Below are 15,497 nucleotides of genomic sequence, written 5' to 3' on the forward strand. Positions count from 1 at the left end.
AGAACATGAGCCACTAGCGCTTGCGTGGGATATAATGAAAGAAGCTATATGGAATTCGAGGGCCGACGTGAATGATCGAACTCGCCTACAAAGCCGGAGACCAAGATAATGAAGCTATCCCGAGGAAGGAGCTCGTATCCTCGGTTTGGAGACAAGTTCAGGGCTACTGACGATGTCCTGAAATAGGGGGTGCACACCGCTTCAGCCTACTGTTCATGGGCGAGGCCGACAAGCCACAAACAATTGAAGAATGAGATCCACATGCCCTGGCCCCTGGCATAACCAAGATGGAGACCTCCGAAGAGTTGGCATACACTTCAAGGCGTGTTTGAATAATTGGCATGTTTATCCCCATGTCGTAACCGACCATATGTAAACCCTAGATGCCTCTGGTGCCTATATAAACCGTGGGGTTTAGTCTATAGAGGCAAGCTTTTCAAGGTTTAGAGGTTAGAACCCGTTCATACTATCTCGAGGTAGATCATACTGTACTTTATACCCCATCCACAATCAATATAGAAAGAGGGCCAAACCTGGGTAAATATCGCGTCCCTATTCTTCCTGTTACCATCGTTCCCAGCTCACCGACTCGGGATTCCCTACCCGAGATCTGACGGTTTTAGCACCGACATGCACTAGGACAAGAGCGTCATGTATATTGTCTCGTATTAATAGACTTCCTAGTTTTATCTATTTTTCAAGCAATTTATCGTCAAAGGAGTTTTTGGATAAAGACAAGACAATAAGGGGACTTCCTCTCATTTCCTCACATAACGCTAAGCGGTTAAGGCAAACTTTCCCATCCAGACTTCACCGGCGAGTTTGTGGATTCTCCTCCCCTCTGTGTGCCACTTCGACAGCCGATGGCGGGAAGGAGAATCTCGGTGCCTCCGCTCCAGTTAGTAGTTTAAGTTAGTTTTTTTTAGTCCTCACACGTGCGGCGCTCGGACGGATGGTGGCGCTTCTTCTTCGAGTTTGTCTTCCGGGGTTCGATTCTTCTTGAGTCCGTCCATTTGGACGTAGTCGACAGAGCTCTGGCATAGATTCATGACGCCTCCTTGAGGTGGTGATGTTAGGGTTTCTCGTCATGTGGCCAGATTTGGTGTTAAGTGCTTTAGATCTATACAAGGGTTCAACGACGACGACTGCGACTCCAGCGCGCTGGTCCTTAGGGGCATGTGCATGAAGACTTTTCGGATCGCATCAACAAGGTCAAACTGACTCCGATAGGGCAGCGCGTTGACAGGCCCGGCCCTGATGAGGGGGGGGGGGGTCAGGGGCCGGCCGCCCCGGGCCCCCGAAAGGTAGGGGGGCCCACGTATGTGTGCTCTGTGTATTAGTCCCGTGAAAAAAAATTGACCCTGCGCTAATGTAGGTGTAACATGCCTTGTACGTGAAGGATTCTAAAAAAAATGCCTTGTACATGAAGGTGCAGTAGTGGGCAAGTAAATCAACGATTCCCTGAATTAGTGGAATTTCCGTTTCCCACGTGTAGGCCCACTGGCCCACACACAACAACATCAGCGATCGACCTAGCCGCAAACAAATCCCTTAAGCACACATCAGGCACAACTCCCGCCGCCACAACATCCTCCCGCTGAGGCCTCACCGATGCTTCCTCCTTCAACGGCGGCTCGGGTGATTTCATGTTGGTCGGACAGGAGCAACAATACCCCAGTTTTGAACAACAGAATAGGTAAGCATCTTCTTGATTCATCATCCAAGAGCTATCTAGGTTCTGCTAGATAGGAGTAGCTGGTGAATTAGCGAAGAAGAGTAGGGTATAGTTGTCCGGCTTTCTGATTAATGAATCTGGCTGTGTTGGTAGTCGACGAAACACAATGGGGGAGAATGACTACTAGGATCCATGGAGTAGTGATACTAATAGCTGAGATGAATTAATTAGAGAATGCATGATCGATTTAATTTATTTAAGTGGCTAAATTAATTTTAGCATTGTAAATTATAAAGTAATTCTAGCTGCGTGATAAGGATCCGTTCAAATATTATTTTTTGTGTGTGGCACACTATATATGAAATATACACTGCGTGCAACTTCCTTGGCAAAATTTAAAGAAAGATAGAATTAATATAATTATATTCGGTTAAATTACAAAACTAAGTCGACATGCCGTTTTTTCACTCCATCGATAAAAAGTTAAGAGTAACCCCTTTTTAAAAATATCAAAATCATGATGCATAAAGGGCCCCCGGTTTTGTTTTTTGCCCCGGGCCCCCGAAATCTTAGGACCGGCCCTGCGCGTTGATGACTCGTTCTAACATCGTTCGGTGGTCTTAAAATCTTGATATATTTTCTATTATGTTTGAGATTCTCTGCATTTTGATAAACTTTTATAATATATCTAATCATTTAGGAAAAACAAGAGTTTTCAGATCACGGCACAGATGAACGACGGTGTAGGTGCGTGCGTGCCTGCCCATCAGCACACGTGCCAAAATGTATTTTGCTCACGAGAGGGAGGGTGTTTCTCCAACTCTTGCGTGGCGGGTGTAATCAAAGCGTAATCCTGCGGAGGGGGCGTCGCATTCGCGGTGCTGAAAAGAAGAAAACCCTCACATGCAGGAGCCACCATCATCGAGGTTCTGGAAATCTCTGAGACCTCGATTATCTTTTACTCGACTTACTTATTAGCCAGCCACCATCACGGGACGCGATTTCTTTTTTCCTTTTACCAGCTCCGGGTCCAACTCCCGAGAGACCTCGCCGCTGGGGAACTGAGCAAAAGGAGGAATCCCTCTGCCCAGCCGCGCACACTTGATCCGCCTCCCCAATCAAATCACCCCTCTCTCCCCCTCTCTCTCTCTGTCTGCCCCTCGCCGCGCCCCCCTCTCTCCTCCCCCGCCGATCCCGCGCGGCTACCGGAGGCCCGGCTGCGGCGGCGACGAGGCGGCAGGCGATGACATCGACCCCGCAGCCTCCCCGCGATCTCGCGCACGCCGCCCCGCCCGCGCAGGACCTCACCGGCCTCGGCCTCGGCCTCGCGGCCGCGAGGTCCCTCCGCCACCGCCCGCCTCGCCAAGGATCGATACCTTCAGGTGAGCATGGTGCCAGCGTCAGTCCGTGATCCGCCTGTCATCGCCACCAGCCTGCCAAGTCCGTGAACTGCAGCGCTTTAGTCAGTGTGTTCCTTCCTGTTATTTTCTGCTCAGAAATCAAATAGATGGTTCACCCCAAACTCAATCGCTTGACATCTTCTCTCTGACTGAAGAATTCCATGATGTTTCGCAGGTTCTGTGGAGCACCAGACCATTTCAGGCTCACTGATCCACTCAATGATTCAGTTCTGCGGAGCACCGGAGTACTTCATGTTCAATGATCCGCAGCCGGTGATCCCACACCATGCGGCCGCGGAACCCAGTCCCAATGCTCCCGTGGCCACCCTCTCCAGGGCCACCAACACAGAGACCGACAACCCCGAAGACTGGGAGTTCATCTCCGACGAGTCGCTCAACTACATCAGCCGGATGCTCATGGAGGAGGACATTGATGAGAAGGTCAGCGTGTACCAGGAGGAGTCCGCCACGCTCCGTGCCACCGCAAAGCCCTTCTATGACATCCTTGGGCACAAGTTCCCGCCGTCCCCTGACCGCACGCTCACCACTTGGTCCCTGGACAGCCCCAGTGAGAGCAGCAGCAGCGGTCATGCCCAGTCCTTGTCCAGTGTGGGTACTAGCGGCAGCATCGGTGGTGCTGTTCATAGCAACCAGTGCCATAATGTTGGACACTCTGAGCAGCTGGAAGCTTATCGCGGCTTCTGTGGCCGATCTTCTCAGCCACTGGTTGCCTCATCAAGTGGTGTTTCTGATGCAGCAGAGTCACTAGGAGATCCTTTGATCACCAACGGCAGGATCCCCGAGTATTTGTTCGAGAGCCTTCCAACTTGGGATTTCAGGAGAGGTGTCGAGGAAGCACAGAAGTTTCTCCCTGGTGGTGATAAGCTAGTGATTGATTTAGAAGCTGCTGGTGTCTCAAAGCCTCAAGAAGCAGTGAAAGGCATTCCTTTCAATGTCAGCAGGACAGAGGTCTTGAAGGCCAAGAAAAACAGACAGAGCGAAGATCTTGACTTGATAGAAGGACGAAACATTAAACAATCTGCATTCTGTTCCGATGAGCCTGATGATTGGGTTGAGATGTTTGATGATTTGTTTCGTCAAACTGAAAAGAAGGCTACAGTTCTGCGAGAAAAGATGCGCAGCGAAGCTTCCAAGAATTCTCAGGTCATTCAAACGAAAGGAACAACTGGGGTGAAGACACGGGGCAGGAAGCCGACAAAAAATGATGTGGTGGACCTTAGGACCATCCTCATCCACTGTGCACAGGCAGTGGCAGCTGATGACCGCCGAACTGCTAATGAGTTGCTGAAGCAAATAAAACAGCATTCTAAGGTAAATGGGGATGGCAGCCAGAGGCTGGCGTTTTGCTTTGCACAGGGTCTCGAGGCTCGCTTGGCTGGTACAGGGAGCCAGCAGTACCATAGGCTTGTAGCAAAGCGGACAACCGCGTCCGACATGCTTAAGGCGTACCATCTTTACTTTGCAGCATGCCCATTCAAGAGGCTCTCACATTTCCTCTCCAATCAAACAATCTTGAGCATGACAAAAAATGCAAAGAAGGTGCACATAATTGACTTTGGCATTTATTTTGGCCTCCAATGGCCATGCCTCATCAGGCGTCTCTCCAAGAGGGAAGGTGGTCCACCAATTCTTCGCATCACGGGAATTGATGTACCCGAGCCTGGTTTCCGCCCTACCGAGCGCATCGAAGAGACGGGACAGAGGCTTGCGGAGTATGCCAAGAAGTTTGAGGTGCCTTTTGAGTACCATGGCATAGCATCAAAGTGGGAAACCATCCGTGCTGAGGATCTCAAGGTTGGCAAAGACGAAGTGGTGATTGTTAATTGCCTGTACCGTTTCAGAAATCTTATTGACGAAACAGTGGCTGTAGACAGCCCTAGGAATAGGGTGCTCAACACTATAAGGCAAGTGAATCCAGCAATTTTCATCCATGGGATTGTGAATGGGTCATACAGTGTTCCTTTCTTCATCACACGTTTCCGTGAGGCATTGTTCCATTTCTCTGCATTGTTTGACATGCTTGAGGCAACTGTGCCGCGGGATGATGACCAGCGTAGGCTCATAGAGAGGGATCTCTTTGGCCGAGAGGCACTCAATGTGATTGCATGTGAGGGCTCAGACAGAGTCGAGAGACCAGAGACATATAAACAGTGGCAAGTCAGGAACCTGAGGGCTGGATTTGTTCAGTCTCCGTTAAACCAGGACATTGTGATAAAAGCCAAAGACAAAGTGAAAGATATATATCACAAAGATTTTGTCATAGACGAAGACAGTGGATGGCTCCTCCAAGGGTGGAAAGGAAGGATAATTTATGCTATAACTACATGGAAGCATAATAACAGTTAGGTTCTTCGTCTGCATGTCTCTTACACCATTGTTGAAGGCAGAGCTTGGCCAAGTCACCAGTATTCCAAGGTATGCACTGGGCTATTCTTAAGTACAATAGTATTAGTAAGTGGTTGTTTAGGTGCAACAATATTTGTAATAATTGATGGTGTAACTCTATGTATCTTTGGCACTGTGGTTTTCAAGAACGTGCAATAGATTCTTGGAGCAGAAATTTGACAATGTCGTAAAATATTTTTTCTCCAGGAATTGGCTTGAAGAATGACAGGACTCTTGTCACACTGCACCGGATTAATGTGGGTGCTTGTATACGAATTCAGTGTAGTTGCATCTATGACTATGTAGCCACTAGGCAGTACTAAGATAAGCTAGAGGAAAGGAGCAGTGGTTGAGCTCTCCCTTGGCCATGGTACTGTTACTTTATTTAATTCCTACTTTTCTTCATTCTAGTTACTTCTATGACCATCCTAATTAGTAGTAACCAAATCACAGCTTCTATATTAGTTAATCAATTAATCAAGTGCCCAGTATCATAAGGTTTCTACTTTTGACTTCCTTGAGTGTATGATATCTATGCTAATAAGAACGAGTTTGGGTTCAGCATCATCAATTCAATGGGTATATATGTTTTTTGTAGCAGTCATTTTATCATCATGAGCCTAACAAAGGTCAGAGCCATGTCTGGTTCTTGTTGTTTGATGCCCATTGTTGTAATCTGATCAGACAACTAACTGAAGCACCCAATTGCATTGTTGTATGAAATAATTAAGCAAGACATGAGATTACTTGTGAATTTTCATGACTAATAGTTAAGTAGGTAAGTTAATAAGGCTCATGAGCTTGTCAACTAAATTGGCATGATCCTGTTTCACACACTTCGGGATTCACAGTTTCATGCCGCTAATTTATTTTAAGATTATGTGTTGTCACAACTCAAGGGCTTTGATACCTGTACTTAATCTCTCTAGGGTTCTATTAGTTTACCCAGTCAGAAACTTCCGAAACTCACGTCATCGTGTTTCTAGAAAGCTGAAAAATAGGGGTGCTGACATCCATATGTGCTATGTAGATTGTGTTCCATGGTTATTGTATTTTATGTATGGAAACTAATTTGTGCTAGTCTGGTTGTACCATAGGGAAAATGGTAAATAAATACCAACGTTTCCTGATGGAAAAACTCAAAAAAGAACATTGATCTTTCATCATCACTTGTCTGATGCCACTGGAAATTACATGTTGTTTGGCAACTATAATTGATGGCGTAAATGGATATGTATTCTTTGGTAATGTCAGACCGTTGGCATGTTCTTTCTCAGGGATGTCGATCCTTTTAGAAACACAGGATGTTCTTGGAGCAGTTATTTGAAAATGTCATGAAATGTTCTTCTCTTTCTCTTTCCAGAAAATAACCTGAGGAGTGAACAAGATTGTTGTTGCACTGCACCAGATCAAGATGCGGGGGTGCCTGTGTAAGAACTGAGTGTCAATTGCGTCTGTGCAGTAGCCGCCTTCTCTACTACTACTAGTTAATTGTTTAGCCAACCACCTAGGACCTTAAATGTTTGTACTCTTGACTTTCCTGGATCCACTATGTTAGCAAGCATGAGTTGGATTCAGCATCAGCATATGCATTGTCAAATCAAATATGATCCAGTATCCACATTTCATTTGGTTACTTCCGCAGTGTGCGTTGCATGCTGTCGAGAAACGGCGGTCCTTGGGCTTCAGTGGGGGACTTGTTTGGAGCATTTGAGAAAACATGCAGTGCTACAACTTTCCATGGCACCACTTGATTTTCTGTCTAAAAAACCAGTTGACGGTGCTAATATAAGGATAAGATATCGGTGGATAATGGTTGATGCGGGCATGCAATCGCTGTCGCCATCTCTGCATTGAATATTTATTGGCTTTCTTTGGCTGCCAATGCCGACCTCTTTTTAGTTGCGCTTGCAACTCACAAGCTGACTTTGTTGGTCAGTTGCCCTGCTGTTTTCAGCTCAACTGTTGATATGCGTATTTTTCTTTGTTTCTTTTTTAGCCATCGCGGACTGGATTGAATTGAATCTCTACTCTGGCAAAAGTTAAGTAGAATTTGGTAAAGAAAATAAGTATAGGGTCACTGCTACTTACTCCTGTACATTGTTGCCCCCATAATAACGCTTCTCAAGTCGAATCTAGTGGAAACTAGAATATACTTGATAAAAAAATCAAAAAAAATGGGTGGCAAATAATTATAAAGTCTAAATGAGCTGAAGTGACATCTTCTAGTGATTATTGGTGGGTTGGAAACGAACAACCTCGCCGAATCTTTATGTCGTTGGATCTTTTCCGTGACTTCAAATATTGTCTCACATACTTGTTCTTCACGTTCACGGTATCATTCTTCAAAATGATGATGGGCGATGAACGAATTGGTGGCGGCATGGGATGGGCGGCGCATGTGAACCGGGGGAGAGAAGATAAAGCTGATGTGGACATGGAACCAACCGCCGAGGTTTCCTGTGTGCGCTCAATGAAAAGAAGCTCACTACCATAATGATGATGGGGTGACGCCTCTCTTGTCCTTGAGATTGACTTCACTAGTGGTGTTCTGCCGGAGGAAATTGCACAAACCATCAACTATTGTTGTTGATTTTGCAGAGAACACCTATCTTACGGGTTTGTTGCACAAAACATCACATATTGGTGTAATCTGTTGCAGCTAAGTCTAATCTGGCATTTAGGTTTTACATGATTTCTGATGAGTATATCTGGTTGTAAGTGCACGGGTGACAAAATATCGGCCACATCAGCAGGCCAACTAAGTGAGGAATTTTTTGACCTGTTTATCTTCAATCATGGCAATACAACGGAACAGAAGAAATAATAAAAATTATATCCAGATCCGTAGACCATCTAGTAATGACTACAAGCACTGGAACGAGCCGAAGGTCCGTAAACCTTTCATCCAATTGTGCTGAAATTTCCCCGGATTAGTATTGAGTATGGTATATCATGCTTTTATTTACTTTTTTTGAAAATGATGAATTTCATAAAACAGAAAAGGGGCTAACTAAACATTCCTGTGCTAATCTGGTCGATTGATGGCCGGTTTTCTTTGTCATGCGTGCATTTATAAGTGGGATCCACCTATAAAAATATCAAATTAACATACCTAGCTGTGAAGGATTATATGTGGTGTTTTATGCAACAAACCCGTAGAGTAGATGTTCTGTGCTAAATCAGCAATAATAGTTAGTGCTTCGTGCAATCTCCTTGTTCTGCTGTTATCCCCGTCTAGATTCCTTGGTGTAAAAGGGGAAGCAGGCGTGAGAGGTCCATGGATTTATTTTCTCTCCTCCCCATTGCATAATGTTTATTCATCTGCTTAATTCTTATGGGTGTTGTAAGGTGAGTCTCTCAGTCATCTACATCGACAAATGCACACTCCAAATGCCAATGATTAATTGATGGATGCGGCTAGATCTCAGCCAAGTGAGATTTGTATTTTTTTTCACTTACTTTTCTGTTTCTCTTTCCCCACCTTTTCTATTGCATCTTTTCTGGAAAACACGTAGATGTAATCACATGTGTTTGATGGATGTGTAATTGTAGTTGTGCGCGATTGGTGAGTGGGCAAATATAGTTGTGCCTGAAAAATAAATTTAAAACATAACATAAATCAATAAAACAAAAAAGGAAAATTTACAAAAAAAATCTCAGTGTAAAAATAGACGGTAAAAACCGTTTTTTTTTTTTTGCCTTAACTGAGACATGATAAAAGCTTCCTTTGTTCAAAGTTTAAGTCCGCCCTGTAAAATTTACGTGAACTTTCTACGAATCAAATAGGACGTAGACCTTCTTAGGAACCCTTCTTCAGTTGATGCGCAGACAACAATGTTATTAGGAAGGTAAAAGTACTATGGGGATGTAGTGCTCGTGGGTCGATTTATGATGAGCACAGGGAGGGTGGTGGGCAACAAAAAGATGGAAAATCGCAAATGCCAAGGAATTATAACTTGGATGATGCATGTTTTTTATCTTTTGAGAGAAGGAATTATAGCTTGGATGATGCATGTTTTTCCTTGTGCTAGCAGAGGATGATGATGCGTGTGACAGGTGCTTTCGAAAGATTTATTTCCGTTTTTTTAGTGGGCAAAAAAGATTTAATACAGTTGTCAGCACGAGCAAATCTCCACGATCAGGCCCAAGCCCAACAGCAGGTTCTGCGTTGCTTCTGGCTCGCAGCTGCGTCACGCAAAGGCTATACCTCGCCTATAGCGAGTCCGATGGAAGACTCGACCGCGCGGGAATGGATCCTATAGTACGGTTCAAGTAGTTATGTCGCAACCTAGTTGAAGGAAAAGAGCCGGTCTTCTAATTGTGTTTCGGGTTTTTTCTGTTTTTGTCTTTTCTTGCTTTTCACCTTTTTTTTCTTCGTTTCTTTTCTCATTTTTACTAGTTTTCTTTTCTTATTATTTGCTTTCTTTTTGTTTGGTTTTCTTTGTTTCTTTTTCATTTTTCACTAGATTTTTTAGTTTGTTTCTTTTTTATTTACTTTGGCTTTGTTTGTTTATTTTCTCATTTTTCATTGGTTTCCTTTTTTTTCTCGGTGTTTCATTGTTTTTTCATATATTTGATATATTATCTAATACATATTTAATAATTTTTAAATACAAGATTAAAATTTATTCAATACATGGTCAATGTTTTTTGTATACACATTGAATATGTTTTCCAAATGCTTAATTCAAAATTTTCAAATACAAGTTTAATATTTTTTCAATGCATGGTAACTATTTTTTATACACATTTAACATTTTTTAAATGCATGATTAACATTTTTTGCATACAAGTCAACAATTTTCCTTTACACATTTAATAATTTTAAAATACTTGATTTAACAATTTTCAAATACAAGATTAGCATTATTTTTTCAAATGATTTGATTAACATTTTTTTAAATACATGATCAACTCTTTTTATAGACATTTGTTTTTTCTGTATACATTTTTTATACGTGAGAAACATTTTTTCTATATGCATTTAACATTTTTCAAATGATTGGTTAATTTTTTCTCAAATTTTTTTACATAAAGTGTTTTTAATATATTTATTTATAATATTTGGAAGTATAAACAAAAGAAAAAAAGAAAGCAAAAGACAAAAGTAAAAAAGTAAAAAAAAGGAGGTTGTGGCCACCCACGCGCCTGGGCCAGCCCATCTGGCGCCTCCCTTGAGGCGAGTCTTCCATCGATCTCGCTAGAAGCAAGGTATAGCCGCGCTCCGCCATGAATCCTTGCGGCCTGTATCATCTCGATGGGCTTGAAATTCCTGATCACTGAGCATGATGCATCAGGCTCAAGCTCTAGGACACTGTCACGAGTTAAATAAAAGCTTCACGAGATTTTTTAAGAATGGCTCAAGCTCTAGGGCAGAAGACTTTACTTGTTTTTTATGTTGAGTGGCCAACAGTGAAGCCCATAGCTTAGCAAATTTTGCTCTTTCTTTTGATCAGAGGCATCATGTGTGGCTAATTCAACCCCATGACCAAACGTGTATCTCATAGACTGTGGATTTTGATGAATAAAGTTTGGTTTTACCCTTAAAGAAAACACGCTCGAGCTCGACCTATGTAGTGTTAACCTACTTTCATTAATAATCAATAATAAGGTATATAGTCCTTTAGGTGAAGCTCAAATATAAGAGGTGGTGCATAAGGATCCAGATGGCCCTGTTGGCACTCCCATCAGCAACATGTGCTAGCGCATGAGCTACCTTGTCCGCCCCCATTGGCATATGCGTCGCGCGCGCACTACAGTGGCGCCATGCGTCGCCGTTTGCTGAAGGAGGTGGAGGAGGCGTGTCGCGCCCTGCCCATGCGCCATGCGACGACGGAGGCGGCAGGGGGCGGGAAGGCGCTGGGGCGTCACTCGCGGTGCTGACGAGCTCAGTGATGCACACGAGCCAAGCGTCATAGCCAGCCACGATGGGGTGTTAGCCCATTACCTCTTGCGCCATGAGTAGCGCATCTTGAGAAGCCGGCAGATCGCGGCGGGCGAGCGAAGATGCGGTGGCGGTGTGAGCAGGTGGATCCTTCTGCGACTGCTGGTGTGCCCGGGCCGACGGGTGGTCAGAGGAAGCCTCCGCCTCAGGTGTCGCGCCCTCGGTGGCCGAGCGAGCTCGGCGGCGACGGTTGCCGACGATGGGCTCCGTCTGGACCCGGGTGGCCGTACGCAGGGCGCGCTCACATCGCGCGTCGGTCATGTCGATGTCGAGGTTGAAGACGCAAAACCAAGAACCCTACCTGCACCAAATGTCCGGGGATTGATTCTGAGCTACGGAAATCCACCAAAACCCTTGTTCAAACTCTGGGGCTCTAGTTAGCGACCTAGCAACTAGACGATGAGCTTGGCGGGGATGCAACAAGATAGCACGATGGAAGGACGCAAGACACAATGGGGACACGGCGAGCTACCTAGGTTCGGGCCACCGTGCGTGTAAATCCCTACTCCTGCTTGGTGGGATTGCTTGTGGAGACAACGCTCGAGAACTACAAGGTGAAGCTTGCAAAGACCAAATGCATGAGCCCCCCTCTACGGTGGTGGCGCTGCCCCATTTATAGGCGCATCGGTCCTCTTCCCCGAAAACATTGGCAAGAAGGGCTACCACATGGCGGCAATTTGAAAGGGGACAGACACCCAGGCTTATCCTAACAAAAGGTGGACTTCGTCTGTTAAAGTCATCATCTATGACGCGTAGGGGGCTCCACGATGGCCTGCATCCTGGCGCGCCACTCTGTCCTAGCCTTCTTTCACCAAAGCGGAAAGCTCTGGGACTTGCTTTGGGGGAGACAGACGCCGTTGTTCCCTTAGCACCGAAGAGGAAACCGTCCTGGCCTTGCCTGCTGGCACGGCCCCGCTGTCGTCACCTGCCGAGGTGACATCATCCATGTGATGGGCACGTGGTCGCGTGACGCGCGCCATGTGGGCCCTTGAGCGGGAGGGCGCCTCGCGAGGGAGGAGCCTCGGGAGGCCGCTTGACGCTTGATGTTGCCTTCAGTAGAGTCCTGCCTCATGGCGGGGGCCCTCATGAGGTGACTTGCTTCGCAGTGCCCACGACTGAGCCGGCTCTTGCGTTTGGGCCGGGTCACTTCCTAGGCCGCAGGTAGATGGCCCGTGGTGAAGGAAATATGCCCTAGAGGCAATAATAAAGTTGTTGTTTATATTTCCTTATATCATGATAAATGTTTATTATTCATGCTAGAATTGTATAAACCGAAAACTTAGTACATGTGTGAATACATACATAAACAGAGTGTCCCTAGTATGCCTCTACTTGACTAGCCCGTTTACCAAAGATGGTTAAGTTTCCTGACCGTAGACATGTGTTGTCATTTGATGAACGGGATCACATCATTAGAGAATGATGTGATAGACAAGACCCATCAGTTAGCTTAGCATAATGATCGTTTAGTTTTATTGCTATTGCTTTCTTCATGACTTATACATATTCCTCTGACTATGAGATTATGCAACCCCCGAATACCGGAGGAACACTTTGTGTGCTATCAAACGTCACAACGTAACTGGGTGATTATAAAGATGCTCTACAGGTGTCTCCTATGGTGTTTGTTGAGTTGGCATAGATCAAGATGAGGATTTGTCACTCCGGGTATCAGAGAGGTATCTCTGGGCCCTCTCGGTAATGCACATCACTATAAGCCTTGCAAGCAATGTGACTAATGAGTTAGTAACGGGATGATGCATTACAAAACGAGTAAAGAGACTTGCCTGCAATGAGATTGAACTAGGTATGAGGATACCGACGATCGAATCTCAGGAAAGTAACATACCCATGACAAAGGGAATGACATATGTTGTTAGGCGGTTTGACCGACAAAGTCTTAGTAGAATATGTAGGAACCAATATGAGCATCCAGGTTCCGCTATTGGTTATTGACCGGAGATGTGTCTCGGTCATGTCTACATAGTTCTCGAACCCGTAGGGTCCGCACGCTTAACGTTTGATGACGATTTGTATCATGAGTTATGTGATTTGATGACCGAAGTTTGTTCAAAGTCCCGGATGAGATCACGGACATGACGAGGAGTCTCCAAATGGTTGAGCGGTAAAGATTCATATATTGGAAGGTTGAATTTGGACATCGGAATGGTTCCGAATGGTTCGGGCATTTTTTCGGAGTACCGGGAGGTTATCGGAACCCCCTGACAGAAGTATTGGGCCTATTGGGCCTTATTGGAGGAGAGGAGAAAGGCCATGTGAGAGGGGGCGTCCCCCCCTTGCCCAAACCGAATCTCTACTCCTAATGGACGAGTTGGTGAATCGTCTCCGTGGTTTATTTTTGCTGGTTTTTTTGTCTCTCCTCCCACCACCCCTCCCACCCTGGTCTGCGGTTTATTTTCGCTGGGTTTTTTCCCGTCTCTCCTCCCACCACCCTCCCACCCTGGTCCATCGGTTTATTTTTCTCTCCACTCTTTATTACAACCAGAACTTTCCTAACGTATAACAAAATCACGGATCTAACTTCCTTAAATTATACAAATCAATCGATTCCTTTTATTGGTTCAATTTGTCTTAGGAAACAAATAACAAATTTTCAGAAAACAAATAATACATTTTAATCTAACTTCCTTAAATTATGCAAATCAATCAATTCCTTTTATTGGTTCAATTTGTCTTAGGAAACAAATAACAGATTTTCAGGAAATAAATAATACATTTTAATCTAACTTCCTTAAATTATGCAAATCAATCGATTCCTTTTATTGGTTTAATTTGTCTTAGGAAACAAATAACAGATTTTCAGGAAACAAATAATACATTTTAATATAACTTTCCTAACTTATCTAAATCAACCCATTTCTCTTATTAGTGAAATTTGTTTTAGGAAACAAATAACAGATACGTCACAACTTTCCTCCCAATAAATAGTTTCTTAACATTTGCAAACTTTCCTAATCAGACACGTCACAAACGAGCATGTACTGATATCACGTTACCAAACAATAAAACCCCATTTGCATAGAAATCAGTTCAAAAATCCTAACTTTCCTAAATTTTTACCTTTCCTTGATAACAACCAATATTTCCTATGTTTTCCACCTATTGAAGGAAATCACCCCTCCATCGATATTAGCATTTTTTTGAACTAAGATCTCCGGGTTATGATTTTTTTTGCGATTCTTTCCAATTGTGACCTCTCCTTCCACTCCGGCTCCTTCTCGCATAAACACCTCCACCACAGCCAGGTGACACCGCCCCAGACCTCCTGCCTCTCCACACCTTCTCCGCCACCTCCTTCTCGTGCTCCATTAACAATCCCTCCGCCACTTTTGTCCACGGCAGTGTCGAGGGCATGGCGCAGCAGCGTACCAGTGGTAGAGCAGCGCATAGCAGCAGGAAGCAACACGCAGCAGGCGAGGCGAGCTGCCGACGGTGGAGGGCAGAGATGCGACCGGCGTGGCTGAGGGGGCGGCCGGCAGAAGATGACCACGACTGGAGGCGGCGCGAGGCAGGGGCGCGACAGTGGGGCGAGCGAAGGGATAGGCGGCAGCAGACGGGGCGAGCGCAGCTAGCAGGAGTGTGGCGCGCGGCCAGGGTGTGTGTCGCGCGGGGCACAGTGGTGCGGTGGCTGCGGCGAGCGCGAAGGCAGCGGCGGGCGCGACCGACGCGGTGTAGCATGGGCGTGGGCATGGAGAGGGAGTGGCCCCACGGGCGCGGAAGAAGAGCGGCAGGCTCGGGCATGGGCGTGCATAGGAGTGGACATGTGCCATGGGGTCAATCCGAGGAGCTCGGTGGCTACCCTTGCAATGGCCATGGTGGACAGCGGTTCTCGGCCACGGCGAAATACCTAACGAGAGCAAACGAGAGGGGAAACAGGGGAAAGGCAAGAGGAGATCATGGCGGTGTCAATGGCGCCCTAGGGGAAGACATGGGAGATCAGGGCGGCGCGAATCGAACGGCAATGTCACGGTGGCCCAAGGTTGAGGAAGACGGCAGCGGCGTCGATGCGGGGGTGTTGGACTTGATCTCATGCACAGACGAAGTAGCG

The 15,497-nt window shown here is 45.7% G+C and overlaps 1 protein-coding gene across 1 annotated transcript; it reads left to right on the forward strand.

Annotated features, from left to right (window-relative positions):
* Positions 1 to 2,672: 2,672 nt before the first annotated feature.
* Positions 2,673 to 5,851, forward strand: LOC125508663 (scarecrow-like protein 9). Its single transcript, XM_048673427.2, has 3 exons — positions 2,673 to 3,057; positions 3,251 to 5,511; positions 5,689 to 5,851. The coding sequence occupies exons 1-2, from the start codon at positions 2,919 to 2,921 to the stop codon at positions 5,440 to 5,442; spliced, it is 2,331 nt and encodes a 776-aa protein (XP_048529384.1). The 5' UTR covers positions 2,673 to 2,918; the 3' UTR covers positions 5,443 to 5,511; positions 5,689 to 5,851.
* Positions 5,852 to 15,497: the final 9,646 nt, after the last annotated feature.

This window comes from Triticum urartu, chromosome 5A (assembly GCF_056163025.1).
Source record: "Triticum urartu cultivar PI428250 chromosome 5A, HENAU_Tu73, whole genome shotgun sequence".
Classification (NCBI taxonomy): Eukaryota; Viridiplantae; Streptophyta; class Magnoliopsida; order Poales; family Poaceae; genus Triticum; species Triticum urartu.